Genomic DNA, 26,419 nt, shown 5'->3' on the forward strand with positions numbered 1-26,419 from the left:
CAGGGAACTGTGTACATGACTTAGGAACTATGGTGGTGATAAGCATGAAGAAATTGGAAAATTTTGTCTGAATTTACTGTGTGCATTTACACTGAAAATATTTGCCTCTATCTCCCTGCAGTATCAGCTGCAGACATGATCTCAGCTTTGTCAGTTTTAACTAATAGATTCATTGAATCTTTTACTAACAAAGATGAGTAGTTTGATTCCAAACTGGATTTACTGTGTCATTTGGTTCAGTCATAACTCATAACCGGTTATTAATGTAATAATAGTATGTATTTTGATGAGCAATTGACAAGTTCTTAACTTTCTCCTGGAGTTCGTTATTATGGAACTGGAATGCGTTGGTAAATTACTAACAAATATTTGATTCCTATTAATTAGAGAATCAGTTTTCATAGGATTTTGGAATCTGGAATCTCAAATTTTCTTAACATAATTTTCAGCATTCATTTCTTTTATATTTCTTTCTCCTTTTAGATGTTCATCATGTTCTGGAGATGTTAATAATACATTTTATTTTCTTTTTTATTTTGGGTGCAGACGGTAGATCAATTTTTTGCTATTAAAGCTCCCATGAGGCCTATGGAATTGAATGCTCTGTTTAGTGGCATTGATAATGCATTTCAAGTATATGCAAATCATATTGTTGACAATTTAGGTCAGTATCCTCTATGTTTAACATTCTAAGTTGATGGATTTTAGTGTCATTTATATGAAAGAAACTCTTATGTTCTTTTTCCTTTTTCTTTTATTAGTTAAGTCAATATTGTTTTCACTATTATGTGGTAATATAAAATTGAAAACAATAACCACTGGAGTTACATCACTGACAGTTGGAATGAGATTGCTGCAGTCTTATTCTAGAAAAGCTTAGGAGGCATTCTCCATCTGTCCTGCAATGTCACCAAGCTCAAGGTCAGTTGAGCTTGAGCTTTTCACTGGATCTGTACAGCTTGGCCCAATTACTCTGGTTAAGAGTATAGAACAATTGAGGACCATCTTCTTCTAATGTCCCTTTGCAAGGGGCTAGAATCATACTATAGCGCTAGGTGAACTTCAGCAACTAGACGGGTATGACCTGAAGCAGAAAATTATCTACTAGATGCCATTCATCCATCAGAGAACTGTTGCATATATAACTTGCGAATATGCGCTGTATCCCAGTTGGTGTCAAAAGTTGGACCTAAAGATATTATTGGAAGATTTATGATATATCACTGTTGATAATATGTTCTACCGTCTGGATACTGCAAGTTTATTTACGGAATGAGCATTTAGTCAGTACTTTTTAATGCTTTTGGACCATCCCTTATGGACATAGATAGTAGTCTGGGATAAGTCCCGGAATTATTACCCAATGAAATATTCTTAAATCAAGTTAATCCTCATATTGTTTCTTCCCACATATCAGTCATTGGTTGATAAATGAGTGCTCATTTTTTCTATTGCTGCTTCAGTGATTAATTGCTTGATTATCTTTATACATCATGGCAACTCAAATTTTCTTGAGGCAAAATCAGTATAGCATTGTTCTTTACATCTCTCTTGCTGCTTTCATTCTTTGAATTCTGTTTGGTGTTTCAATCGGTTTTGTCTACCCTTTTCTATCCTGCCTTTTATTTCATTGCTTTCAAAGTAGACCTTGACTTGTGAGTTTTACAATGCAGCTAGCAAAGATGATTTAATTCCACCTTTGCCTGTTCTCACCCGATATAGAAAAGAAGCTGGAATTAAGGCTTTTGTGAAGAAGGAACTATTTGATTCTAGGCTGCCAGATCAGAGAAGGTCCATTGAAATTAATGTCCTGACTACAGCAACCCTATGTGTTCAGTTAAACACTTTATATGTGAGTTCAAGCTTCATTTTGTCCTAGTGGTTAATACATGTCTGGATGGTTTATATTTCTTTTCTTTTTTTTTTTGGGTGGGTGGGGGTGGGGCAGTTGTTGTTTGTTTTTCCTTTTGATCTATAATGATTAATTAATGTACATGTTTTGTTAGTTGCTTGTGACGCATTATTGCTGGTGATAGGATTATTTGTTTTTCCCTTATGTTGATAAGGCGTACTTTTTGCGCCGTAACTGTTTAATTTATTAGACCAGGACAGCATAAATTGTGGTATATGGATGAGTAATAGTCTCATAAGATCTCAAACAGCCCTTTCATTAGTACGCACAATTTTTCTGTTCATTGACATTCACCCTTCCAAGCCACTTAGAGAAAAGCAATTAAAACTTGATTGCCATAGGTGAGAAATAGATGAACTAGTTTGAATTGAAATCTAGGTGATATAGTGATGTAATATCATCAGAAAATTCTGTTTCAGCATAAAAACAAGAGCAGTGGAGAAAAAAATGATCTTTCAAGTAAATAAAGCTTCTTTTTTAAGAAATAAATTTTTCATAACCTAGATGGTGCAGAACCATGGAGCTGACCTCCACATATCCTCTTCTTTTCCCCATTGAAATCAGATGATCTTCCCTGAATGACACTTCCATGTATCTGAGCTATCACCAATAATGGTAAAAGCATATATATATATATATATATATATATATATATATATATATATAATTAATGAAAATGGTTTGTTTACATTCTGAGTTTTCAGTTTACCTTTTCTTGTTTCTGCATTATTTGAGCACTTACCTAAACTTAAAAAATGGTGTATTTTCATGTTAAGCCAAAGGAGTTCTTGTCTAAGTGTTCCACATTTATGAAATAATGATGTCCTTCCAAGTCATTCCTTTAGTTGTGCTAAAATCATGCTCCAACAGTTCCCCTGTTTCATTTCATGTATTGTCTTCTTTGGAAACTTATTTGCTGATGCTGTTATGAGAATATATTCTGACTTGAATTTTTGCTATTGGCAGTATGCTATTAGTCAACTGAACAAGTTGGAAGATAGCATCTGGGAACGCTGGACAAGGAAAAAGCCCCAGGATAAAATCTACATCAGTATGTATCTGAAGTCCACAATGATACTTTTCATTTTCATTCATTTGAGTAATAACAGGATGTATGTTGCTCATGCATATGAAACTTTTGCAACTAATATATTCATCTGAAATGGTTACCTTTCTTGACTTTCAAAGCTAACGGAAGTGAAAATGAAAAATAGTTGGCTCAACTTGGTCTTGAGAACTGAATGCTTCCCAAATAGTTGACAGGCAAAGCATAATCCCTATGATCAAAGTTGTTCTTAAATCATTGTTTGCTGCCTAAATCAAAATGTTTTTCAAATGGTTGAAATCCTTGATTTTGGCTATTGTTTGGGAATAGATTGGTGTCCAGATCTTACATTGTGGAGTATTTCCACTGTAACTCTCATACGTATGTATGCTATCTATGTGGCTGCCATCTGTACATGTTTATTATTGTCTGACCATGTCAGTACTGCAGTAGTTTTTCCTTAGAAACAATTGAACTTTTTGCATGTTGGACTGAGCTTTTATCCATTTGTCTGTAGGGAAATCCATGGATGATAAATCTAAAAGTTCTACCCAGAAAGGCACCTTTGATAGGAGCAGGAAAGATATAAATGCTGCTATTGACCGCATTCGAGAATTTACTGGTAATATCTATTTTCTTTTTTCTTAAGAAACAGAATTGATCACTGATTAAGTACTTTCTGCATGTTGCAGGTACTAAAATTATTTTCTGGGATTTAAGGGAGCCATTTATTGAGAACTTGTATAAACCTAATGTTTCTCAATCTAGGTTGGAAGCAGTTATTGAACCACTTGATGCGGTAAGTCTTTTTTTTTTTCCCAAGAAAACAAAACAAAAATTTAATGGCTTAAATGAGCTAAAAAATTTGATTTCTCTTTCCTGGACTTGTTAAAGGGCATCTGTTAGAAATCATAACAAGTTGATTAGAAAAGATCCTAATAAAATAAAAATCTAAGTGATTCTCCATCTGAAAGCAAGTAATTTGATAAAACCTGGAATATCTGTCAAGTCAATCTGACAATTCCTTGTGCAACTTCGTGGACTCTCAAGAACTGTCCATAGATAGTTGCTTTCATTCCTGTAGACATGATACCAGGTGGTTTGATAACACTTGTAGTACCCATCAGGTGAATTCCAGCATTTCTTACACACCTCAGTGGTCAAAGGATTGTGTTTAGAACTCATGTAGAGATAATTCCATTTTTTCTTTTAAAAATGTGGAGCACATTCTTTTGCTTATATGATTAACTTGAGTACTTTCTGTGTTGTGTCTGTTAATGCTTGAATTTAGTTTTAAAGTGTTATTTTGTGCCCAAGCTTTCAGCTTTAAGATTTTATAGTAAAAATGTATTGCGGTAGTGTAGATTTATTAACATATGTTTGTTAATTGATGCTGAGATACGGCTATGCATTGTTAACTGCTGCAGGAACTAAATCAACTATGTGATATTATTGTGGAGCCACTTAGGGATCGAGTAGTGACCAGTCTTCTTCAAGCATCACTGGTCTTTTCCTAAATCTGCGTCTTCCACCAAATTTAAACTGGTTCTTAAAGTTTTACTTATTTAAAGGGTTTCTTTTTCCAGGAAGGCTTTCTTCGGGTTTTGTTAGACGGAGGCCCGTCACGAGTTTTCCTCCCAAGTGATGCAAAGCTATTGGAAGAAGATTTGGAGATCTTAAAGGTGACCACTGGCTGCTTCAATAAAAAAAACAATATTGACAATGATGATGGAGATAATAATAATATTGAACATAGATTTTGCATTATTAGAAGCCATATTCCTTTTTCCACCGATTTGAGTAACTATTTTGTTTAGACAAACTTTGACCTTGAAAGAAGCATTTATATGTTTCACTAAAGTAAGGTACTGAAAATACAATATTTTGGTTGAAAGGGCCTATAAACCAATTTAGCTTACTGCTTCAATTTTGATGTCCAATCAAATTTGATTGTCTAGATTGTAGCTGTAGAACTTAAGTGATCTATTGACATGAATGTTGGTGTGTTACATAGGAATTCTTTATTTCTGGAGGTGATGGACTTCCTCGAGGAGTTGTTGAAAACCAAGTAGCACGTGTTCGGCTTGTTGTGAAGTTACAGGGATTAGAGGTAAGAATGGTGCTTTGACTATTACTATTTCAAACCACCCTTTCAAAAAGGTTGGAGGGTACATTTGCTGGTCATGGTGAAATATATTGTAAGGAAATGAAAAATTCTTATTACCAGGTAGGTTAATAACAAATGAAAATATTTCTGATAACTATGCCTACACTTATCCTGTTAAGAGTGTTTGATTTTTTTAACTTACATTTCACTTATCCAAAATCTCAACTTTTCACTAAGGGTAATCTTTTGGACATTGTGCAAGCAAAAATTTCTACATATGTATACTATGGGCGGATATTAATTTTTCTCGGCCATAATTGATTGCAGACTCGAGAATTGGTTGAGGACTTGAGATCGTCAAGTGGCAAACTAGGTGCTGATAACCAGACCCTACTGAGAATATTATGCCACAGGGCTGATTCTGAGGCATCCCAATTTGTCAAGAAGCAGTATAAGATACCCAAGTCTTCTGCGTAGGCCGATGATACTTATACTGAGTAGTTGACTCAAAATCGGCTGGATGTAGAAGAAAGTGGGCAAATATGTATCAGCCTGTTCAGGTGAATATAATTTCATCACTCCCTTGTAAAACAAAACAATCGAATTTTCTTTTATGTTTATTTATGCCCATTTAGTGTTAGTTCGTTTGCTTTGTATGTTTAAATAATTCACATATATGACATGTCTATATGAGATCGAAACTATACCCTGAATGCTCCGTGGCCAACTAGAGCTGTTCTAAGCCAAACCTATTTGCACTGAGGTAAAAAAGCTCGGTCTCTTTGCGCAAGCAGTGAGGATGCCCCAATGACCCTGCAATGCGGCTTCCTCACTTGAGTTTATCAACTTAATATCGAGCTTGTAGCTTTGTTGGAAGAACTTTTATTCACGATACTTTTTCGATCCTCCCTAGAATTTGGCAAGTGCAATCACCGTTTCTGGCCTAGGGGGGGCAAAGTTTGAAGTTTCTGAAATGGTAATTCAGCTGTTGGATGGTCCAAAGTTAGTGATCTGGAGGAGATGTCAACATTCAACTGTAGTTTGTTTAGTGTTTTCATATTGTTTCCCCTTTTGTATTTTATTTCACTCTGTCTTGCTTTATTAAATGTAGTTTTGCAAATATTATGCAATAAAACGTAGTCGTTTTTTTTTAATTGTAGTTTTGGTATTCTATGTTACTCGGACTCGGAGGTGAATATGAAAATGATTACGTGTTCGATACGAATATGTTCAATTTTTTTTTCTAATATTTATATCGATGAATATGTGTTGAACACGAGTATTTTTAAAAAATCAAAGAGGCATGAAGATGTAATTGGTATTATTTTTTAATCATAATTCAAGGGACTTAATTCACACGTTTGATCAAAAAAGAAAAAATACTATTAGGTAAACTAATTAAAATAATAAGATTTCCTTGTATTGTCATTACATGTATAAGAAATTTGATTTTTAAGGAATAATTATGTCACAATTCATCATTTAAATTTGATTTTCGTATTTAAATCACGACATATTATTATTATTATGCTAATGATGTTTAATATAATTTTTTCTTATTTTTTGGACATTATACATTGTACCTATGTATTTCAATTTTAAATATCTCTAACTTTTTTATTATTTTAATATTAATTTCTCATATCTTTTGCTTGGACGCTTAAAACCATAAAAAAAATTCTATAATTCAATTCTCAAAAAATGAAAAATAAAAAAAAATCTAAAATTCATCTTATTTAGTAAAATCAAATAATTAGGTCGACGGCCAAACGCCCAATGCGTTTTTAGACAACCCATTCAAGGAAAAGATTCTGGGCCGTCGATCTGAACCTTTTATCTTACGACCGTTGATTTGTTCGTAAAATGTTCATTCCTTTCTTCCTCTGTCTCACTTCACCTCTCAAATTCATCATTTCAGGTAAAAGCTTAAGCTTATTCTTTCTTTTACTCTAAATTTTCCGTTTTGTCTGTGATTCTGATGTTCTACATTTTATTTTTCGAACTTTTTTTGGTCGAAAAAATATTATTGATTTTATATTTACAAAGCTTTGATTCACAATGGGTTTTGCTTTACTGGGTCTTTCTGGCATGTTTGATTATTGTTTTTGGAATGGCATTTTGATTATGGATTATGGGTTTTCTCCAATTTTCTTGAACATATCTTATGATAAAATTTCTGGGAATGAATATTATCTTTACATGGAGTTATGGTTTGGTTCTTTCTTGTACCGAACCTTTGCCATGTGATTTTTTGTAGTTAAAATTTTGTCATATGATTAGTGCTGGAAACCTTTATTCTAGTAATTTTGGTTGGTTTAAAAATAGTATTCATTTGTAGTTTGAAGGATATGATTTGAATGGGGTTTTGTTTGACTGGCTTGTATTGCCTGTTTGATTGAATAGATAAAAGAAATGTTTTTGAAGTGTCTTTTTTTTTCTTTTATTATTCATGATACCACAAGGTGATTATGATATATTGAGTTTTCTTGATTGTTCTTGAATTTTGTTATGATGAAATTTGTGGAAGCTAAGATGATGTTAACATGGAGTTTAGATTTTTGGTTCATTCTTGAATTGCATCTTTGCGAAGTGTTTTTTAGTAAAAGTTATTTGGGTGAGCATGCTATATTTGGGATTTTGTCACGAGATTAGTCTGGTAGTATGAATGGATGTGGATTTAGGCTGAGAATTGCCCTCACTTGAGTTATGCATAATTATCATGAGTGTTGTTTAATGGGTATGTAATGAACTAATGATATTTTAGATACTAGTTGGGTTTTGTTAATCATACTGAATCTGTCTGGGAATATTTTGTTTTAAAAAGGATTCAATTTTTGTGAAGATTGGCCAAAAAATTTTGTTTGGGAAGGAACTGCCATGGCTTTGGGTTTTGATTCTGAATGCCTTTTTGGAAATTGATCTTACATATGAGTTGGGGTTCATTAAGGGTGCATTCTAGCTCCAGTGGGATTGGGGTAAAAAGGGGGGGTGCTCCAGTGCAGTTGGAGGGGCTCCCAACTGCACCGTGTTGCGGTGCCCAACAGCAAGCCTACTGAATCTGCTCAGCATGTTTTGTTTTAGATGTTTCAATTGGGTGTGAAGGAAATGCCATAATTTTCCTTTGATATTATCTTTTAATTATTGCCTTATATTTGATTCCGGGTTTGATGCTATCTGTTTTTGTGGAGTTGAGCATTATTGATTATGTGAAATGGGATGTGAAATGGGCATTATAGGGTTATGTTCATTACAATGTGGTAAATTTATAGGTGGTTAAAATGTGATCTCTCTCAATCTTGTGTTTGGAGTGTTGAAATTGGGTTTTAACATATTTGCTCTCAGGATAGGTCTAGACTAACCATAGGTACCTTTGTCAATTTTTCGTTTCTTCAAGATTGATATACTGTTTCTTCTTATTCTAAGGACATTGATTTAATTGGGAATTATTTTATTTTCAATTTCTGTGTTCAGAAGCAGAATGTTTCTCAAGGTGCAGTTGCCATGGAATGTCATAATTCCTGCTGACAGCTTGGGTGCCAAAGGCTTGATGCTTCAAAAGGCTATAGTGGTACACCTATTGGATGACTTTGCTTGCAAGAAGGCCACCAAGGATCTTGGATATTTCATTGCTGTAACAACTCTGGAGAGCATTGGGGACGGCAAAGTTAGACAGAACACAGGGGATGTGCTTTTCCCTGTTGTCTTCAGTGGCATCACCTTCAAGATGTTCAGGGGAGAGATTTTGGAAGGGGTTGTACACAAGATACTGAAACATGGAGTTTTCTTGAGGTGTGGGCCAGTCCAAAACATCTATCTGTCTCACCTAAAAATGCCTGACTATCATTATGTGCCTGGGGAAAATGCTATCTTCATGAATGACAAGCACTCGAAGATTGAGAAGGATGTTGTTGTTCGATTCATAGTGATTGGAACAAAGTGGCTGGAGGCAGAGAGAGAATTTCAGGCATTGGTGAGTTTGGAAGGTGACTACTTAGGACCAGTTTCTTGAACATAACTTTTGTTCACCTTTGTATGTATTTGGATGCACTTCTTACCATTTTCTTAAGAACTTGTTGATTTGAGAATGTTGGATGTTAAATTGTTCGACTAGCTATTGTAAATTCAGTTGTTGAAGTCTACAGTTAACTTATGATATATACTTGGTATAGCATTTGAAAACTCCTGCCTTGTGTGTGTGTGTGTGTGTTTTTTTTTAGCTAATATTGATGTTTGGACTATGTATAATTGGTTAGCACACGACATGATCACAATTTGCTATCTCCTCTCTGTATCAATTGGAAAAATACTCTGTTTAAGAGGATAGTCCATTTTTCTTACTATCTACTTTTGCCCTAACTGCACTTTTCTACCCCTGGGGATGGCATGGATCTCGTTCACCTTGGTATACTTCGTTGAGTGCTGGGAATTGGTCTAACTCTCATTGATTGACAATGAGGCTGACCACTCAAAATGGTATCTACAACTTTTTTTGAACATCCAAATGCTTAGCTCTTTTGCAAAGCACTCCATGAGCTAACAAATTCCCCAGTCTTATCCTTTAGAGAAAGCTTTGGTAGGGGATCCTGTTGAGCAGTAAGGCCAAGAGAAACTTGTCGCAGGGTAGGCCGAAATTGAGGATTGCCATGCAAGCATGCGATAGCCAGCTTGGTAGTCGAGACCATTTGAGGATTGCCATCCAATGACCATTTGGCATGGATGGTGATGATGATGAAGATGAGAAATTCGAAATAAGATAACCCAGATGCCTTCCCATTATTATCTCTAGTGTTAGCATGCAGAAACTACAAACATCCCATTTTTCAGTCACTCTGAATGTGTAAGCTAACTCTGCAAAGAGAAGTAGAATTATCCAGCCCTTTTTGGATACAATAGCTAAGATCAGAAGCTAAAATTATATTGTTTTTTGGTGTTGAATAATTACAAACCTAGAGCTGTGCACCCGAAAGCTAAAAATTTAACTCTTTGAGAATTTTTATTTTATTTATAGAATTTTGAAGTAATGTTTTAGTCACTAATGTTTATAAAAGTTAATGTTTAGGTTATTCAGTTATCGAAAATTAATAGTTGTTTAAAGTGGTTTTTTCATTTCAATTGATTTCGATCAAGCAAATAATATCACGTGACAGATGAATTGATATGAATATATTACATGATTAAGATTAATTGACATGAAGAAACTTATATCAACACAGTCTTTAAAAATTAATGATTGGATTGAGTGATGAAAATATTATTTTTTATTATGTGATTTGTTTAAAACTAGTGATCAAATGGATAATTTTTCTTTAAAAATAAATAATTTAAGTAAAAAATACCTAAAAATGGAGAGTTTCGACAATAAAACAATTCAACTATAGATAAAAGAAGGAGAACCCCGCGCCAGATGACTTCATTTCATCTTTCAAAAGCAAGCTAAGTTTACAGGCAGCTTATAACGAAATTGGTCGTTCCAGCGTCAATCTGGTGTCCCAATTAAAATATTAATTCCTAACTAATTAGACCAATTGATATTCACAGTGACAAAATTCTTGGAAGAAAAGGTAAATTGATAAGCAAAAAGGCATACCTAATGTTATTATATATTCTCAACCTCCAATTATTAGCATCTCAGCCTGGAACTCCACCAAACAATTCTCCCAACTCTATCATTGAGAAAGGCTTGGGCAATTGAGGTGATGGATGGGTCAAGGCTTGAGCAACCTGTCCCATGGTTGGCCGAAATTTAGGGTTGCCATTCACGCATGCAAATGCTAGTTTTGTAGCAAAGACAACATCCTTTGCTACTTGTCTTACGAGTGGTGAGAGACGTTGGTCTATCACGCCTTGTAGTAAAATTTTTTGGTCGTTTGCTTCCGGTGCCGACAGTGATGAGGACAAACATGAAATCAGATCACCTGGATGCCTCCCCATAAGAATTTCCATTGTTAGCACCCCAAAACTGTAGACATCGCATTTCTCATCTACTTTCATCATATAAGCTAACTCTGCATAAGGAAATCCACGCATACATTATTTAGGTAGTACTAACAAGCATACTATATACCATTACCATGGCATAGATTATATGTTCCACTGCTTCCATTTTTTTTTAAGAAGAAAGAAACTACTATAAATTTAATGAATGTTTTAGTAGATGATACTATGACCAAATTACACATGTACCTGGAGCTGTGTACCCGATGGTGCCTGCAAATGAGGTCCAGTTGGAGGAGTCTGGATTTAAAAGCCTAGCTGTGCCAAAATCTGAGACATGAGCCTCATAGTCGAAATCCAAGAGAACATTGTTGCTGGAAATGTCTCGATGAATTATAGGTGGTGAATGGTCGTGATGCATATAAGACAAAGCGTTGGCCAATCCTTTGACAACATTGAGCCTCTTAATCCAATCCAATTCTGCTGCCTCTTCATTGTTGCTTAAGATCATTCTCAAACTTCCCCTTTCCATAAACTCATAAACCAGAAATGAGTGCTTTGAATGTGAACAAAAACCATGTAATTTCACAACATTACGATGCCTTATTTCTGTTAAAGCATGAATCTCACTTTCAAAGGCTTTCAAGTTGTTGATAAGCATGCTATCTTCATGCTGGTGAAGTTTCTTGACAGCAACCACCTGACCCATTGGCAGCACAGCCTTATAAACATTTCCATATCTTCCTGAACCAATGCAATAGTTGGAGCTGAAATCTTCTGTGGCTTCAATAATTTTCTCATAGAGTATTCTTCCATCAAATCCCAATACTGTGAAAATATCTCCAAGTTGTGCCTCCCTTGACTCAGATTTTTTGTTTCGAATCTTTTGGCGAAGAATAAGGAAACCTCCAGCCAAGGTAAATATCAGAAGCGGAATACCAAAGGGTAAAAGTACAACTAAAATGGTGACTGTAGTGCGTTTTTTATGACCCATTTTGTTGCTAGTGATAGAAGCACAAGGCATTAATCCAGTGGCATTACCACAGAGGCCCTTATTGTTTCTTAAGCCATCAAATGAAGCCTCATGAAATGCCTTAATGTTGGGAATGGGGCCTTCTAATTGATTGTAAGAGATATTCACAAACGTCAAGCTTTGCAAATAATGGAAATCAATCGGGATTGAACCACGGAGCATATTGTGAGAAAGATCCAATATTTCCAAGGTGTGTAATTTTCCAAGCTGTTGTGGTATCACTCCAACAAGCAAATTTTGACTCAAATCTAGACTTCGCAAACCATATATGTAGCTTAATGAAAAAGGAATGCTTTCTCCAAGTTTATTCCTGCTCAAATTCAAGCTCAAAAACTTTGAGCACTCTCCAAGTTGATTAGGAATTGGTCCACTTAAATCATTTGATGCCAAGTTTAGATGTTCTAGATTTGAAAGAACTCCAATCTCTAATGGAATTTTGCCTGAAAGTTGGTTACCACTTAGCAAAAGACGAAACATCAATGATAAAGATCCCAAGTCCTTGGGAATCTCACCGATTAGATGATTGAAAGAGAGATCGAGTTCCTGTAATTGAGTTGCATGTTCCAACTCAGGTGGTATCTTTCCAGAAATATTGTTATTGGAGATTTGTAGGCTTGTCAGATTATGGCATTGCCCCCACTTTGGAGAAAGTTCACCATAAAACCAGTTATTGCTTAATGCAATATAATTCAAATTTGGATATACACCAAAAGCTTCTGATATATTTCCTGTCAAGTGATTCCCTTCAAGCCTAACTCTGTATAAACTTTTGCAGTCTCTCAAACTTGTTGGGATCTGACCCGTCAAATTGTTGTTGATAACTGAAATATTAACGAGTAATCCATTGCTGCATAAATTTTCAGGTAATTGACCACTGAGATGGTTATGTCCTAATTGCAATGATTCCAAATGAGTAAGATTGCTAAATGTTGGAGGAATGGACCCTGACAAATTATTGTAGATAAGGAATAATACAGTAAGCTTTGTCAAGTTTCCTATTGAAGCAGGGATTGAACCAGAGAAATTATTCTTAGCGAGCACAAGTACGGAGAGAGATTTAAGCATTCCAACTTCTGGAGGTATCGATCCAGAAAACATATTGCCATTGAGGTTAAGATAGGATAAGCTGGTCAAGTTTCCTATGGAAGCAGGAATGACACCTGTGAGATTATTAGTTGACAACTGCAAATCGGACAAAGATCCAAGTTGTCCTATTTCGCTCGGGATAGAACCAGAGAGCTCATTCCGATGTAGATAAAGCTGCACCAACTTGGTTAAATTTCCAATGGATTCTGGGATAGGACCACTTAGGCTGTTATTTGAAAAATCAAGATAGAGGAGAGACCTCAACATTCCTACTTCTCCTGGTATACGGCCAGTGAGTCTGTTGCTCCCAAGGTGAAGCTTGGTTAAATTATGCAAGCTTCCAATAGAGGCAGGGATTGGACCACTTAGATAGTTATGATTGAAATAGATCTCAGAAACTGAACTCAGCCTTCCTATTTCTTGTGGAATGGAACCACTGATCTTATTTCCTACTAAAGAAACCCACTGAAGACTTTTCAATAAACAAATTTCAGATGGAATATTCCCTGAAAAATTGTTGGATGACAAGTCAAGGAAGATGAGCTTGGAAAGGTTTCCAATGTGTGAGGGAATGGGCCCATACAGTGAGTTATTTTGAAGGTTAAGCGTCATCAGGTTAGGGAAGAAAGCGAAATTAAGAGTATCAAGTGTACCTCTGAAGCCATAATTTGGAAGGCTTAGATTGGTGATGCTTCCAGCCTTGTCGCAAGTGATTCCGACCCAGTTGCAGTGGGTGTCTCCAAGCCACGAAGAGAGCAAAGTTTGGCTTTTGTTGTCAAGGCTAGCTTTCCATTTTAGAAGAGTTTCTGCTTCTTTAGCTGCTGCAGCAGCTGCTAAAGAGGTAAAACCATTGGAGGACTGAGGCGGCACAAGCATGAGAAAGAACAGGGCCTGGAATGGTATTAAGAAAGAAGCCATGATTTCCACAGTTGAAAGGATTTTGATTAACTGTTGTAAATTAGTTTGGCTAGAACGGCCAGGTATTTATGCAAAATATAGAGCATTGATCAGTGAGTGGCCATGGAACATCCACATCAAGTAGAATAATTAAATTATATTCTAATTCAATTAGATGTTAATTAATTTAAATTTATCTTTAATTCAATTATATATTTAATTTTTTATGGATATGTTGAATTATGTTTAGTTAAAACAAGTCAATGATTCACAAAATATGCAATGCAGTAGCTGCTGCTTGGTTAGAGCTTTAAGACATTTTTAATCGTTTGCAGCTTGAATGACTAAAAATATGCTAAATTGATTATATAATTATTAAAAGAAGTTCAACATAAATTGATTCCTTTGCAGCAAATGTACACGGGTCAGCTGGGATAGAAACTCTTTCATTTCTGCGTGAAATGTACACTACCTTCCTTGGCAGCTAAGGAGATCTGTCAGGATGTAAGAATGCCGTTGAACGAGTTAAAGCATTGATGGAATATAATGTGGGTCTTTTTGACTTTTTGTTAACCACGTCTCCTCTTCTTTGTATGAAATATCCATTCATCTTGCTTTTCCCAAAAAAAAAAAAAAATTATAATAATAAAGTGAGCTAAGTGAAATTGCAAATGAATTGTTTTATCATTATTCTAGTTTATATTGGACCTTACAATGCTGGAAAACTGGCTCAAATTCAACGAACATTGATAGCTTTAATCATACGACAAATATTTGACCACCACAAATTACATAAAAAATAAAATATCTCAAATACATGATCTTTAAAATGATAAGTCACCCCAAATTGTCAAGCACGGTGTTGAGTTGGAGATTCTTAAAAGTAAGGAAACCATTTTCACGTGAAGACGTACAGTCTTGATAAAGACAATAGAGAAAAAGGAAACACCTTTTTCCATCAGCTTTAATTTGTTTTAATTTTTCCTGGAGACATGAGATTCTTAATGTTGTAATGTGAAACACCTTTATTACTAAAAAGGAAACCTAAATTAATTAAAACATCACATGACAAATACAAAGTTAGAACAATGTTGTTGATTTTACACATGCAAGTATACATATCAAATAAGTAATATAAACAGTAAATCTAGATTATTGTTCGCGCAAAGATTTACTTCTAAAGTTTCACTAAGTACTAAAATTATATAACAAATTAATTTTATTTAAGCTAATCGAAAATTGAGAAAATAATCAAAGTCAAAATTAAAAATAAACAATAAATTAACTACCAAAAACTAATTATGTTGAGAAAAGTAGTAGATTGAAAACCTAGGGTCATGGATTCATTCAACACTTTATATAATATAAGCTTTTCTTGTTATTTATCTTTCCTGAGTAGTTTTACTAATATAGAATCCAAAGCTATGGACAAATCTCTGTTGAGATATTTGTACAAATATCTAACTTAATTAGTTCACTATATGTTAATAGAAATCAATTAAATTAAGTTCATTAAGCAAGTATTTAATCTGACTACATATGACAATTGGCATATGTTTACCTGAATCGTGAATTAGATTACTTAAGTGACATGAATATACATTATTCAAATCTTAATTCAACCCAAAATCTCTCAATCAAGTTTCAATTAGATTCGCAAATCAATTAATTGTTGATCAGGTAATTAAAGGCATTAAGAATAGATTTGAATAAGTAAAACGATACTCATTCATGATAAATAATAGAAAAATAAGTTTTCAGGCTATATGTTGAAATCCATCATAATCCTAGATAAGCAAATTAGCTCATAATATCTAAATAAAACACTATCTAAAAAAATTTAGCCATGAATTCAAAACAAGAAAGTAGGAATAACACAAAAGGAGATAACTAAATAATGTCAAAGCCTAGTTGATTGCGAATCTCTCTCAATTGCTCTTGAATTCTTGATTGATTCATAGCTCCAATTCTCTAGAAAATTAAAGCTGTTGTCGTCTCCTCCTCTGAATGCTCTAAAAAAGACTCTTAAATATGTGCAAGGTGCCATACTTTTCAATTTTTTTTGTTGCAGTTTTAATTTTGAAAACTGTGGTGGAGCCATGGCCTTGAATTCTTAGCGTCGCGGTGTCGTAACAAGCCTTGGTAGCACCGCAACGCTCCTCTGTTGGGGCCACGGCGGTTTTCTCTCTACCGTTTGTATGGTGCACCCTTCCAACTCAGTGCCACAGCCATGGTTCTCCCAACGCTGCGGTGGTAGATACCTCAGTGTCGCGGCCATGAGTAACTTAGAGCCGCAGCCTCAGTCACCTTGTTGCCTTATGTACAGAATTACATCTATTTATTAACTTCGAATGTGATTTTCACCTAGATCTGGTCCGAACTGGGCAAAGTGGTCAATATGAAAGTTGTAGCCCATTTTCTTAGCTTTCTAATGAATTAAAAATGACATCAATTGGACTTTTGTAACTCAAGTTACCTTTAAATTACTGCAACATATGTGAGTAACACTTTCACCATACTTATGCTATCATAACTTAAGTTCATCTTATTCATCACATATCCTACACAAAACCATGAGAGAAATCAACATTAACTCTTCTTAAAATAAATTAAAAACAAAATAAAGTAAAATTAAACTAACATAACTTAATTTAACTATTTAACAAGTAATATAACTTACATTAGAAAAACGCTTAAAATATTAAAATTCGAGCCTAAAACTCAAAGATCTAGTGACTAAAGTCTTCAAAATGTTTTAAAAATAACTCTATATAGCACAGTTATCAGAACAATGATTGTTATCCCTCGTTTAAAATAATTGAGGTTCAAAGTTCATACAAAATTAATTTAAGATGAAAGAAAACATTACATGATACACCCCAATTAATATTAAGTACTACTTTTTTCCCAATATTTATACTATGAAATATGTCACGCGATGTGGGTCGATTTTGTAATATTTGATATTAGAGTATTTCTCTATTTATTTTTAATATTTTAAGTTGTCATCGGTACTTAAATTCAAATTTGAGACTTTTAAATGTCCCTTTTAAAGTGGAAAATTGATTTTGACCTCAATTCTCTCAATTGAATTCATTAAAATGCATGTTCTACATTTATGAAGAACATTACCATACTTAAATATAGAAAACAATTAAATATTCTCTTTGAACCATTTTAGGAGATAATAAATATGTAGAGCATTCCAATAGTGAAAACTAAAAAGATGGAAATACTATTTTTCTTTTTCAACCTATTTTCAGATTTTATTAGATGGGATTTTTAAAAATGGTTCACATAATTGTTTTTCTCACACATAATTCATATATTTTATTTTAAAAATGGTCTTGACTTACTATGATTAAACATGTTTAAGGAAAGTATCAATGCTTTAATGTCACGTTTACAAGAAGAGAAATGTATATTGAATTGTGTTGTTATACAAGGAAAATGGAGTATGTTTATATAAGAGATTCTCAACAATTTAGGAGAGAATCGTATATATGTTCCACAGACATATTTAATTAAATTATATTTATTATTAAAATATTATAAAATCTTTTTATATCTATTTTTTAATAATTTTAAATAAATAATAAAATTAAAATTAAACACAATATTCAACTTCTCTTGTTTATCTGTTTGTCAATTTTCTCATTCTCATCACTCATCCCTATATTTTACCTTATTACATTATATCAAGCTTCCTTTTTTTTTTCAACTATTTTTAAATAATAATTAACACTATATTAAAAGAAAAGTCTCATTCCTATTAACTTAATTTCTATGATAGTTAGCACTACTTCTATATTATAAGTTTTTGTTGTGTTCGCAATTACAAAATTTTCGTTGTTTTCTTTTTTTCTCATCTCTTTTTTCTTTTATTACAAAATTAATTATGAGATTTAATTAGTTTAAAATATTTTTAATTATTATCAAATTAAACTTTAATTAAATTATATTCTAATTCCATTAGACATTAAATATTTTAAAGTTGTCTTTAATTCAATTATATATTAATTAAAATTTGATTCACAATGGATTTTGCTTTTGTGGATATTTATGTGATATCCATTTCATATCAAATTTGAATGTGATTGTTGAAATTTATATAATAATCTAATTAATCAGTAGTAACAATTTGAGTTTAAACTTTTGAGAATCACGGTTTAGACTTAAAAAAGTATTGGATAAGTGATGTTTGGACTTAGATCATTATAAATACTAGATAAAAAGCCTGGTTAGTACGGATGTTTTTATTATTTTTGTAGTTTGTACTTTGTAGAAATCCATCTTTGAAAGTACATGTGTCAATTTATGAATTTAAGGCAGTAGAGATGTGAACTAGTTAACTCATAAGTTGACACATGTACTTTCAAACATATCTAAGATATGTTGTCCACATCATTTTCCCTTCCTCAATGAATTTTGATAATGACAATACAATTATAAATGTACAGATTGTTAGAAATTTTGATGTAAAGGACGAATTTATTAATTATTTTACTTGATTTACGTGAAAAGAAAAAAGATTTGCATGTTCAAATAGTCCAAAAATGTTTAGTCTACAAATCTCTCTACACTTGGAAAAGCTTTATCAATGGTATCCGTTATTACCATGTGATAATGACTTGCCCAAAAAAGGATAGAAATAAGTTAATTAGTATAGAATCCACATCCTTTGCTCCTATTTTCTTGTCGCCTAGAGATGTTGCCCACTCTTTGGCATCTGTCACATTGCACAGCAAACTTATAAGCATCTCTAAACAAAGTAGGCCAATACAAACCTGATTGGAGAACTTTGGCAGCAGTCCTCCAAAATGCCCACCATAATATGAAGAATGGCAATGATGAAGCACGCTTTGAACTTCTTCTTCTGGAACACATTTTCTCAGAATTTGATCATTACACTGCTTAAACAAGAAAGGATTATTCCACACATAAGATTTAACATCATGCAAAAACTTCTTTTTCTGGTGAAAATTTAAATAAGAGGGAATGATATTGCTCACCAGATAATTTACAAAGTCCGCATACCAAGGGGTTGAGCTCTTACTCACTTGAAAGATTTGCTCATCCGGGAAGGTCTCCCTGATGACGGTTTACTCCTTCCCTTGATGTTCAGGCTCCAATCTCGATAGGTGGTCTGCTACTTGATTTTCTGTTCCCTTTTTATCACGGATCTCTAAATCAAACTCTTGTAGCAGCAGGATCCATCTAATCAACCTTAGCTTGGCATCTTTTTTGGCAATCAAATACTTAATGGCAGAATGATCAGTATACACAATGACCTTAGTGCCAACCAAATAAGAACGAAACTTATCAAATGCAAAAACTACAGCTAACAGTTCTTTTGGGGCTCCCAACTGCACTGTGTTGTGGTGCCCAACAGCAAGCCTACTGAATCTGCTCAGCATGTTTTGTTTTAGATGTTTCAATTGGGTGTGAAGGAAATGCCATAATTTCCTTTGATATTATCTTTTTATTATTGCTTTATGTTTGATTCCAGGTTTGATGCTATCTGTTTTTGTGGAGTTGTGCATTATTGATTATGTGAAATGGGATGTGAAATGGGCATTATAGGGTTATGTTCATTACAATGTGGTAAATTTGTAGGTGGTTAAAATGTGATCTCTCTCAATCTTTTGTGTTTGGAGTGTTGAAATTGGGTTTTGACATATTTGCTCTCAGGATAGGTCTAAACTAACCATAGGTACCTTTGTCAATTTTTCATTTCTTCAAGATTGATATACTGTTTCTTCTTATTCTAAGGACATGGATTAGTTGGGAATTATTTTATTTTCAATTTCCGTGTTCAGGAGCAGCATGTTTCTCAAGGTGCAGTTGCCATGGAATGTCATAATTCCTGCTGACGGCTTGGGTGCCGAAGGCTTGATGCTCCAAAAGGCTATAGTGGTACGCCTATTGGATGACTTTGCTTGCAAGAAGGCCACCAAGGATCTTGGATATTTCATTGCTGTAACAACTCTGGAGAGCATTGGGGACGGAAAAGTTAGACAGAACACAGGGGATGTGCCTTTCCCTGTTGTCTTCAGTGGAATCACCTTCAAGATGTTCAGGGGAGAGATTTTGGAAGGGGTTGTACACAAGATACTGAAACATGGAGTTTTCTTGAGGTGTGGGCCAGTCCAAAACATCTATCTGTCTCACCTAAAAATGCCTGACTATCATTATGTGCCCGGGGAAAATGCTATCTTCATGAATGACAAGCACTCGAAGATTGAGAAGGATGTTGTTGTTCGATTCATAGTGATTGGAACAAAGTGGTTGGAGGCAGAGAGAGAATTTCAGGCATTGGTTAGTTTGGAAGGTGACTACTTAGGACCAGTTTCTTGAACATAACTTCTGTTCACCTTTGTATGTATTTGGTTGCACTTCTTGCCGTTTTCTTAGGAACTTGTTGATTTTGAGAATGTTGGATGTTAAATTGTTCGACTAGCTATTGTAAATTCAGTGGTTGAAGTCTACAGTTAACTTATGATATATACTTGGTACAGCATTTTAAAACTCCTGCCTTTTGTGTGTGTGTGTGTGTTTTTTTGCTAATATTGATGTTTGGACTATGTATAATTTGTTAGCACGCAACATGATTGCCATTTGCTATCTCCAGTGTTAGCATGCAGAAACTACAAACATCACATTTTTCAGTCATGCTGAATGTGTAAGCCAACTCTGCAAAGAGAAGTGGAATTATGGAACCCTTTTCGGATACAATAACAAAGATCAGAAGCTAAATTAATATCTTGAAACTTTTATGGTTTTGGTGTTGAATAATTACAAAACTAGAGCTGCGCACCCGAAAGTAAAAAATTTTGCTGGAAAAAATAGTCAAATGTGACCATTAAACTAGGTAAAAGATGAAGTAAATTACCTATTTGATTATTTAATTTCTTGAGAATTTTTATTTTGGTTATCAAATTTTAAAATCACTTTTTAGCCACTAATGTTTATAAAAGTTGATTTTAGGTTATTCAGTTATCGAAAAGTAACAGTTGTTTAAAGTGCTTTTTTTTTTACTTCAATTGATTTGGATTGCATAAACAATACTATGTGACAGATGAATTGATACGGATATATTATATGGCTAAGATTAACCGACGTGGCAAAGTTTAAGTCAGACAATCTTTAAAAATTAATGGTTAGATTGAGTGACTAAAATATTAACTTTTATAATGTGCTTTGTTTAAAATTTAGTGATCATATGGATAATTTTCTTTTAAAAATAAATAATCAATCGTTCCGGAGTCAATTTGATGCCCCAATTAAAATGTAAATTCCTAACTAACTAAACTTACTAATTAGAACAATTGATATTCACAGAGATAAAATTCCTGAACTTGGTAACAACTTACTATCAAACTATTATTAGAGTGCTTAAATATTTTAGTACAAATTGAAGAGAAATAGTTTATGCTGGAAGAAAAGGTGAATTGATAAGCAAATACAAGTACCGAATGTTACTATATATCCTCAACATCCAAATTATTAGTCACCAAACAATTCTCCCAACTTTGTTGTTGAGAAAGGCTTGGGCAATTGAGGCGATGGACAGGTAAAGGCTTGAGCAACCTGTCCCATGGTTGGCCGAAATTTGGGGTTGCCATTCACGCATGCAAATGCTAGTTTTGTAGCGAAGACAACATCCTCTGCAACTTGTTTGACTGGTGGTGAGAGACGTTGGTCTATCACGTCTTTCAGTAAAATCTGTTGGTCGTTTGCTTCTGGTGCCAACGGTGATGAGGACAAACATGAAATTAGATCACCAGGATGCCTCCCCATAAGAATTTCCATTGTTAGCATCCCAAAACTGTAGACATCGCATTTCTCATCTACTTTCATCGTATAAGCCAACTCTGCATAAAGAAATTGCGAAAGTTAAATCCATTACCAAGGCACTAATTATATGTTGCATTGCTTCTATTTTTTTAAGATGAAGGAAATTACACATATACCTGGAGCTGTGTACCCGATGGTGCCTGCAAATGAGGTCCAGTTGGAGGAGTCTGGCTTTAAAAGCCTAGCTGTGCCAAAATCTGAGACATGAGCCTCATACTCCAAATCCAAGAGAACATTGTTGCTGGAAATGTCTCGATGAATTATAGGTGGTGAATGGTCGTGATGCATATAAGACAAAGCGTTGGCCAATCCTTTGACAACATTGAGCCTTTTATTCCAATCCAACACTTCTGCCTCTTGATTGTTGCTTAAGATCATTCTCAAACTTCCTCTTTCCACAAACTCATAAACCAGAAATGAGTGCTTTGAATGTGAACAAAAACCATGTAGCTTCACAATGTTACGATGCCTTGTTTCTGTTAAAGCACGAATCTCACTTTCAAAGGCTTTCAAGTTGTTGATGAGCATGCTATCTTCATGTTGATGAAGTTTCTTGACGGCAACCACCTGACCAGTTGGTAGCACAGCTTTATAAACATTTCCATATCCTCCTGAACCAATGCAATGGTTAGAGCTGAAATCTTCTGTGGCTTCAAGAATGTTCTCATAGAGTATTCTTCCATCATATCCCAATACTGTGAAAATATCTCCAAGTTGTGCCTCCCTTGACTCAGATTTTCTAGTTCGAATCTTTCGACGAAGAATAAGGAAACCTCCAGCCAAGGTAAATATCAGAAGCAGAATACCTAAGAGTGGAAGCACAACTAAAATGATGACTCTGCTGCTTTTTTTATGACTGATTTTGTTGCTAGTGATAGGCGCACATGGCATTAACCCAGTGGCATTACCACAGAGGCCCTTATTGTTTCTTAAGGCATCAAATGAAGCCTCATGAAATGCCTTAAGGTTGGGAATAGAGCCTTCTAGTTTATTGTAGGATAGATTCACAATCGTCAAGCTCAGCAAACCATTGAAAGCAATCGGGATGGAACCATTGAGCATATTGTGAGAAAGGTCCAATATTTCCAAGGTTTGTAATTTTCCAAGCTGTTGTGGTATTGCTCCAACAAGTAAATTCTGACTCAAATCTAGACTTTGCAGACCATATATGTAGCTTAATGAAAAAGGAATGATTTCTCCAAGTTTATTCCTGCTCAAATTCAAGATCAATAACTTCAAGCACTCTCCAAGTTGATTAGGAATTGGTCCACTTAAATTATTTGATGCCAAGTTAAGATGTGCTAGATTTGAAAGAACTCCAATCTCCGATGGAATTTTGCCTGAAAGTTGGTTACCACTTAGCAAAAGACGGAACATCAATGATAATGATCCCAATTCCTTGGGAATCTCACCAATTAGATGATTTGAAGAGAGATCGAGTTCCTGTAATTGATTTGCATGTTCCAACTCAGGTGGTATCTTTCCAGAAATGTTGTTATTGGAGATTTGTAGGCTTGTTAGATTATGGCATTGACCCCACTTTGGAGAAAGTTCACCATAAAACTTGTTATTGCTTAATGCAATAAAATTCAAATTTGGATATACACCAAAAGCTTCTAACAGATTTCCTGTTAAGTGATTTCCTTCAAGCCTAACTCTGTATAAGCTTTTGCAGTTTCTCAAGCTTGGTGGGATTTGACCCGTCAAATTGTTGTTCATAACTGCAAGATAAGTGAGTCGTCCACCATGGCATACATTCTCGGGTAATTGACCACTAAGATGGTTGTCTGATAATTGTAATGATTCCAAATGAGTAAGATTGCTAAATGTTGGAGGAATGGAACTTGACAAATTATTATTGGCAAGGGCTAATATCGTAAGCTTCATCAAGTTTCCTATTGAAGCAGGGATTGACCCAGAAAACATATTATCTTTAAGGTATAGAAGAGATAAGTTGGTCAAGTTTCCTATGGAAGCAGGGATGACACCGGTGAGATTATTGTTTAACAACTGCAATACGGACAGAGATCCAAGTTGTCCTACTTCACCGGGGAGAGAGCCAGAGAGCTTATTGGAATATAGATAAAGCGACACCAACTTGCTTAAATTTCCAATGGATTCTGGAATAGGACCAATTAGGTAGTTTCTTGAAAAATCAAGATATAGGAGAGACCTTAACATTCCTACTTCTCCAGGTATAGGGCCAGTGAGTCTGTTGCTCCCAAGGTCAAGCCTCATTAAAGTATGCATGCTTCCGATGGAGGCAGGGATTGAACCATTTAAATAGTTTTCATGGAATAAGATGTTTGTAACTGAACTCAACCTTTGTATTTTTTGGGGAATGGAACCACTGATCTTATTTCCTGCTAAGGAAATCCACTGAAGACTTTTCAATAAACAAATTTCAGGTGGAATATTTCCTGTAAAATTATTGACTGACAAGTCAAGGAATATGAGCTTGGAAAGGTTTCCAATGTGTGAGGGAATGGGCCCATAAAGTGCGTTATTAGGAAGATGAAGCCCAATCAGGTTAGGGAAGGAAAAGGAATTGAGAAGATGAAGTGTACCTCTGAAGCCATAATTTGGAAGGCTTAGATTGGTGGTGCTTCCAGCCTTGTCGCAAGTGATTCCGACCCAGTTGCAATGGCTGTCTCCAAGCCACGACGAGAGGAAAGTTTGGCTTCTGTTGTCAAGGCTAGCTTTCCATTTTAGAAGAGTTTCTGCTTCTTTAGCTGGTGCAGCAGCTGCTAAAGAAGTAAAAACGTTGGAGGACTGAAGTGGCACAAGCATGAGAAAGAAGAGGACCTGGAATGGTATTAAGAAAGAAGCCATGGTTTGAATAGTTGAAAGGGTTTTGATTAATTGTTGTAAGTTAGTTTGGGTAGAATGGCCAGGTATTTATGCAAAATATAGAGCATTTCAGTAAGTAGCTAGTCAACATCCAAACATGAAGTAGAATAATGGCAGTTGAAGACGGGAATTGAGAAAAAATTGAATTGCGTTAATTAAGGAAAAGACCACTGTATTTTGAGGACTAATAATGGCAGTTGACTCGACTCCCTTGAAATAAATTTTGGTTCAATTCTTTGATTGGTCTGAAGAAATTTCGACGCCAACAGAAAATTACGTTTCAAGACTCAAAAGTCTTGGGGGTAATTGTAGAATGAAAACAATTTCAGCCATTTAAAAATTGCCACATGTCCTTCAAAATTTTCTTTCAATTTTATATAGAGACCAACTAAAATTCTTTATTGTTTTTAAACTAATTAATTGAATATTTTTATACCATTTGGTAATAAGTATATAATGACACATCATTAGGCCAATACAATTTCAAGGCATCATGGACCATCCAATTAAATTTTGCCTATGAGTTATCATATTTATTTCTAATTAAAGTACAATATCTTAGAGATAATATTAAGGAGTTTAAGTTTTTATAGAATTCTCTCACTTAACATTATAAATATAATGCTCCTTCAAGCTATTTGTCACACACAATCAGGGAAGAAAAAGATATTAAAAAATAAAGTCTCTAGAGCTCTCACATCAAAAAGGGGAATCAAAAGAATAAAGTCTCCAATTCCAACGAGAAAGATTGAAGTTTCCAGAGTTCCAACAAATCAAATAAAGAGGAAGCTTTACAAAATAAAATTGGGATTATACTCAAGTCTCTGAAATATATAAAAAAAAGTCAATTAACTTTTATATTTTTATTACATTCAATTAATCCTTATATTTTTATTTTGGTTAAATAAACTCTTACTATTAACTGTGAACTAATTGCTATTAATCAAAATTATAAATATCAGTTTAATCCTTATATGATTATAAACATACAGTACAGTTAGAGAAATATTTAAAAGTATATATTAATTTGCTGACGTGATTAGTATAGCCAATCTGATATAAAATTTCATAGTAAAATATTTAAACTATATACTTGATTAGTTAAATTATAGCTATTATTAAAATACTATAAGATCATTTTATATTTATTTTTTAATATTTTTAGATATATAATCAAACTAAAATTAAATAATTATTAATCTAATATATCTTAAACCTGGTTGAGCCTAAAAACTTCTACCCAAGGCTTGACCGCGGGTGTCATGAGTAGCTTGACACAAGGACAAATTTACTTATAAAGATGAGTATATGTATTTTCAAAAGTAAAAAATAGATATCATAAGACTTATAAAATTATGTATATGTTACGACGTAAAGAGAGCTTTTTAAAATTATAGCTTTACACTTTTTAATAGATGACGTACTTCTTCTTTCAATTTCAAGCTGAGTTTTTTTTTTTTGCCAAAAAAGGTAATTCTATTGTGAAACAAAAATTTACAAAATGTATAATAAGTTAAGATAAAATACAAAGAAAAAACACATAAAGAAGACAAATGTATAATAACTTACACCCAATATTCATCTCTCTTTTACCTCTTTTCCATCATCTCATTCTCATCACTCAACTTTATATTTTATACCAAGGCAAAACTATACTTAAAATCAGAGATAACCCTTTTCTAACTTTCCAAGTTAATT

The 26,419-nt window shown here is 34.1% G+C and overlaps 5 protein-coding genes across 6 annotated transcripts in view; 3 read left to right on the plus strand and 2 right to left on the minus strand.

The window, feature by feature from the left end:
* LOC18587119 overlaps window positions 1-6,285 on the plus strand; it is a 30,257-nt gene extending 23,972 nt beyond the window's left edge. Inside the window, exons 19-28 of one of the 2 annotated variants that reach the window (XR_001929878.1) lie at window positions 547-664; window positions 1,674-1,852; window positions 2,879-2,963; window positions 3,475-3,579; window positions 3,650-3,756; window positions 4,385-4,462; window positions 4,544-4,639; window positions 4,972-5,067; window positions 5,392-5,624; window positions 5,978-6,285. Coding sequence is in view for 1 of the 2 variants with exons in the window: in XM_007010798.2 (XP_007010860.2) it covers window positions 547-664; window positions 1,674-1,852; window positions 2,879-2,963; window positions 3,475-3,579; window positions 3,650-3,756; window positions 4,385-4,462; window positions 4,544-4,639; window positions 4,972-5,067; window positions 5,392-5,541 (1,014 nt within the window). In the remaining variant the exon portion in view is untranslated. Of the gene's footprint in view, window positions 1-546; window positions 665-1,673; window positions 1,853-2,878; window positions 2,964-3,474; window positions 3,580-3,649; window positions 3,757-4,384; window positions 4,463-4,543; window positions 4,640-4,971; window positions 5,068-5,391 lie in introns of both variants that reach the window. The other variant, XM_007010798.2, reaches the window with a different exon arrangement.
* Window positions 6,816-9,243, plus strand: LOC18587120 (DNA-directed RNA polymerase V subunit 7). Its single transcript, XM_007010799.2, has 2 exons — window positions 6,816-6,982; window positions 8,536-9,243. The coding sequence occupies exon 2, from the start codon at window positions 8,543-8,545 to the stop codon at window positions 9,071-9,073; it is 531 nt and encodes a 176-aa protein (XP_007010861.1). The 5' UTR covers window positions 6,816-6,982; window positions 8,536-8,542; the 3' UTR covers window positions 9,074-9,243.
* Window positions 10,438-26,419, minus strand: part of LOC18587121 (MDIS1-interacting receptor like kinase 2) — a 53,874-nt gene continuing 37,892 nt past the window's right edge. The window contains exons 4-5 of the mRNA XM_018128878.1: window positions 11,248-13,623; window positions 10,438-11,069 (exon numbers count right to left, since the gene is read on the minus strand). Of these exons, the coding sequence (XP_017984367.1) occupies window positions 10,693-11,069; window positions 11,248-13,623 (2,753 nt within the window). The 3' untranslated portion in view covers window positions 10,438-10,692. The remainder of the gene's footprint in view (window positions 11,070-11,247; window positions 13,624-26,419) is intronic.
* Window positions 19,835-20,518, plus strand: LOC18587124 (DNA-directed RNA polymerase V subunit 7). The gene has a single exon (XM_007010804.2). It carries the CDS (start codon window positions 19,841-19,843, stop codon window positions 20,369-20,371), a length of 531 nt encoding a protein of 176 aa, XP_007010866.2. The 5' UTR covers window positions 19,835-19,840; the 3' UTR covers window positions 20,372-20,518.
* Window positions 21,368-24,719, minus strand: LOC18587125 (MDIS1-interacting receptor like kinase 2). Its single transcript, XM_018129304.1, has 2 exons — window positions 21,988-24,719; window positions 21,368-21,888 (listed from the first exon to the last, which is right to left on the minus strand). Exons 1-2 carry the CDS (start codon window positions 24,701-24,703, stop codon window positions 21,521-21,523), a joined length of 3,084 nt encoding a protein of 1,027 aa, XP_017984793.1. The 5' UTR covers window positions 24,704-24,719; the 3' UTR covers window positions 21,368-21,520.

Source organism: Theobroma cacao, chromosome 10 (genome assembly GCF_000208745.1).
Source record: "Theobroma cacao cultivar B97-61/B2 chromosome 10, Criollo_cocoa_genome_V2, whole genome shotgun sequence".
In the NCBI taxonomy this organism is placed as follows: Eukaryota; Viridiplantae; Streptophyta; class Magnoliopsida; order Malvales; family Malvaceae; genus Theobroma; species Theobroma cacao.

Coding starts and splice junctions, on each gene's coding strand:
- LOC18587124 (XM_007010804.2), top strand. CDS start 19,841: ATGTTTCTCAAGGTGCAGTTGCCATGGAATGTCATAATTCCTGCTGAC.
- LOC18587125 (XM_018129304.1), bottom strand. CDS start 24,703: ATGGCTTCTTTCTTAATACCATTCCAGGTCCTCTTCTTTCTCATGCTT. Junction 21,889..21,987: donor CATCGGGTACACAGCTCCAG/GTATATGTGTAA, acceptor TTCTTTATGCAG/AGTTGGCTTATACGATGAAA.
- LOC18587120 (XM_007010799.2), top strand. CDS start 8,543: ATGTTTCTCAAGGTGCAGTTGCCATGGAATGTCATAATTCCTGCTGAC.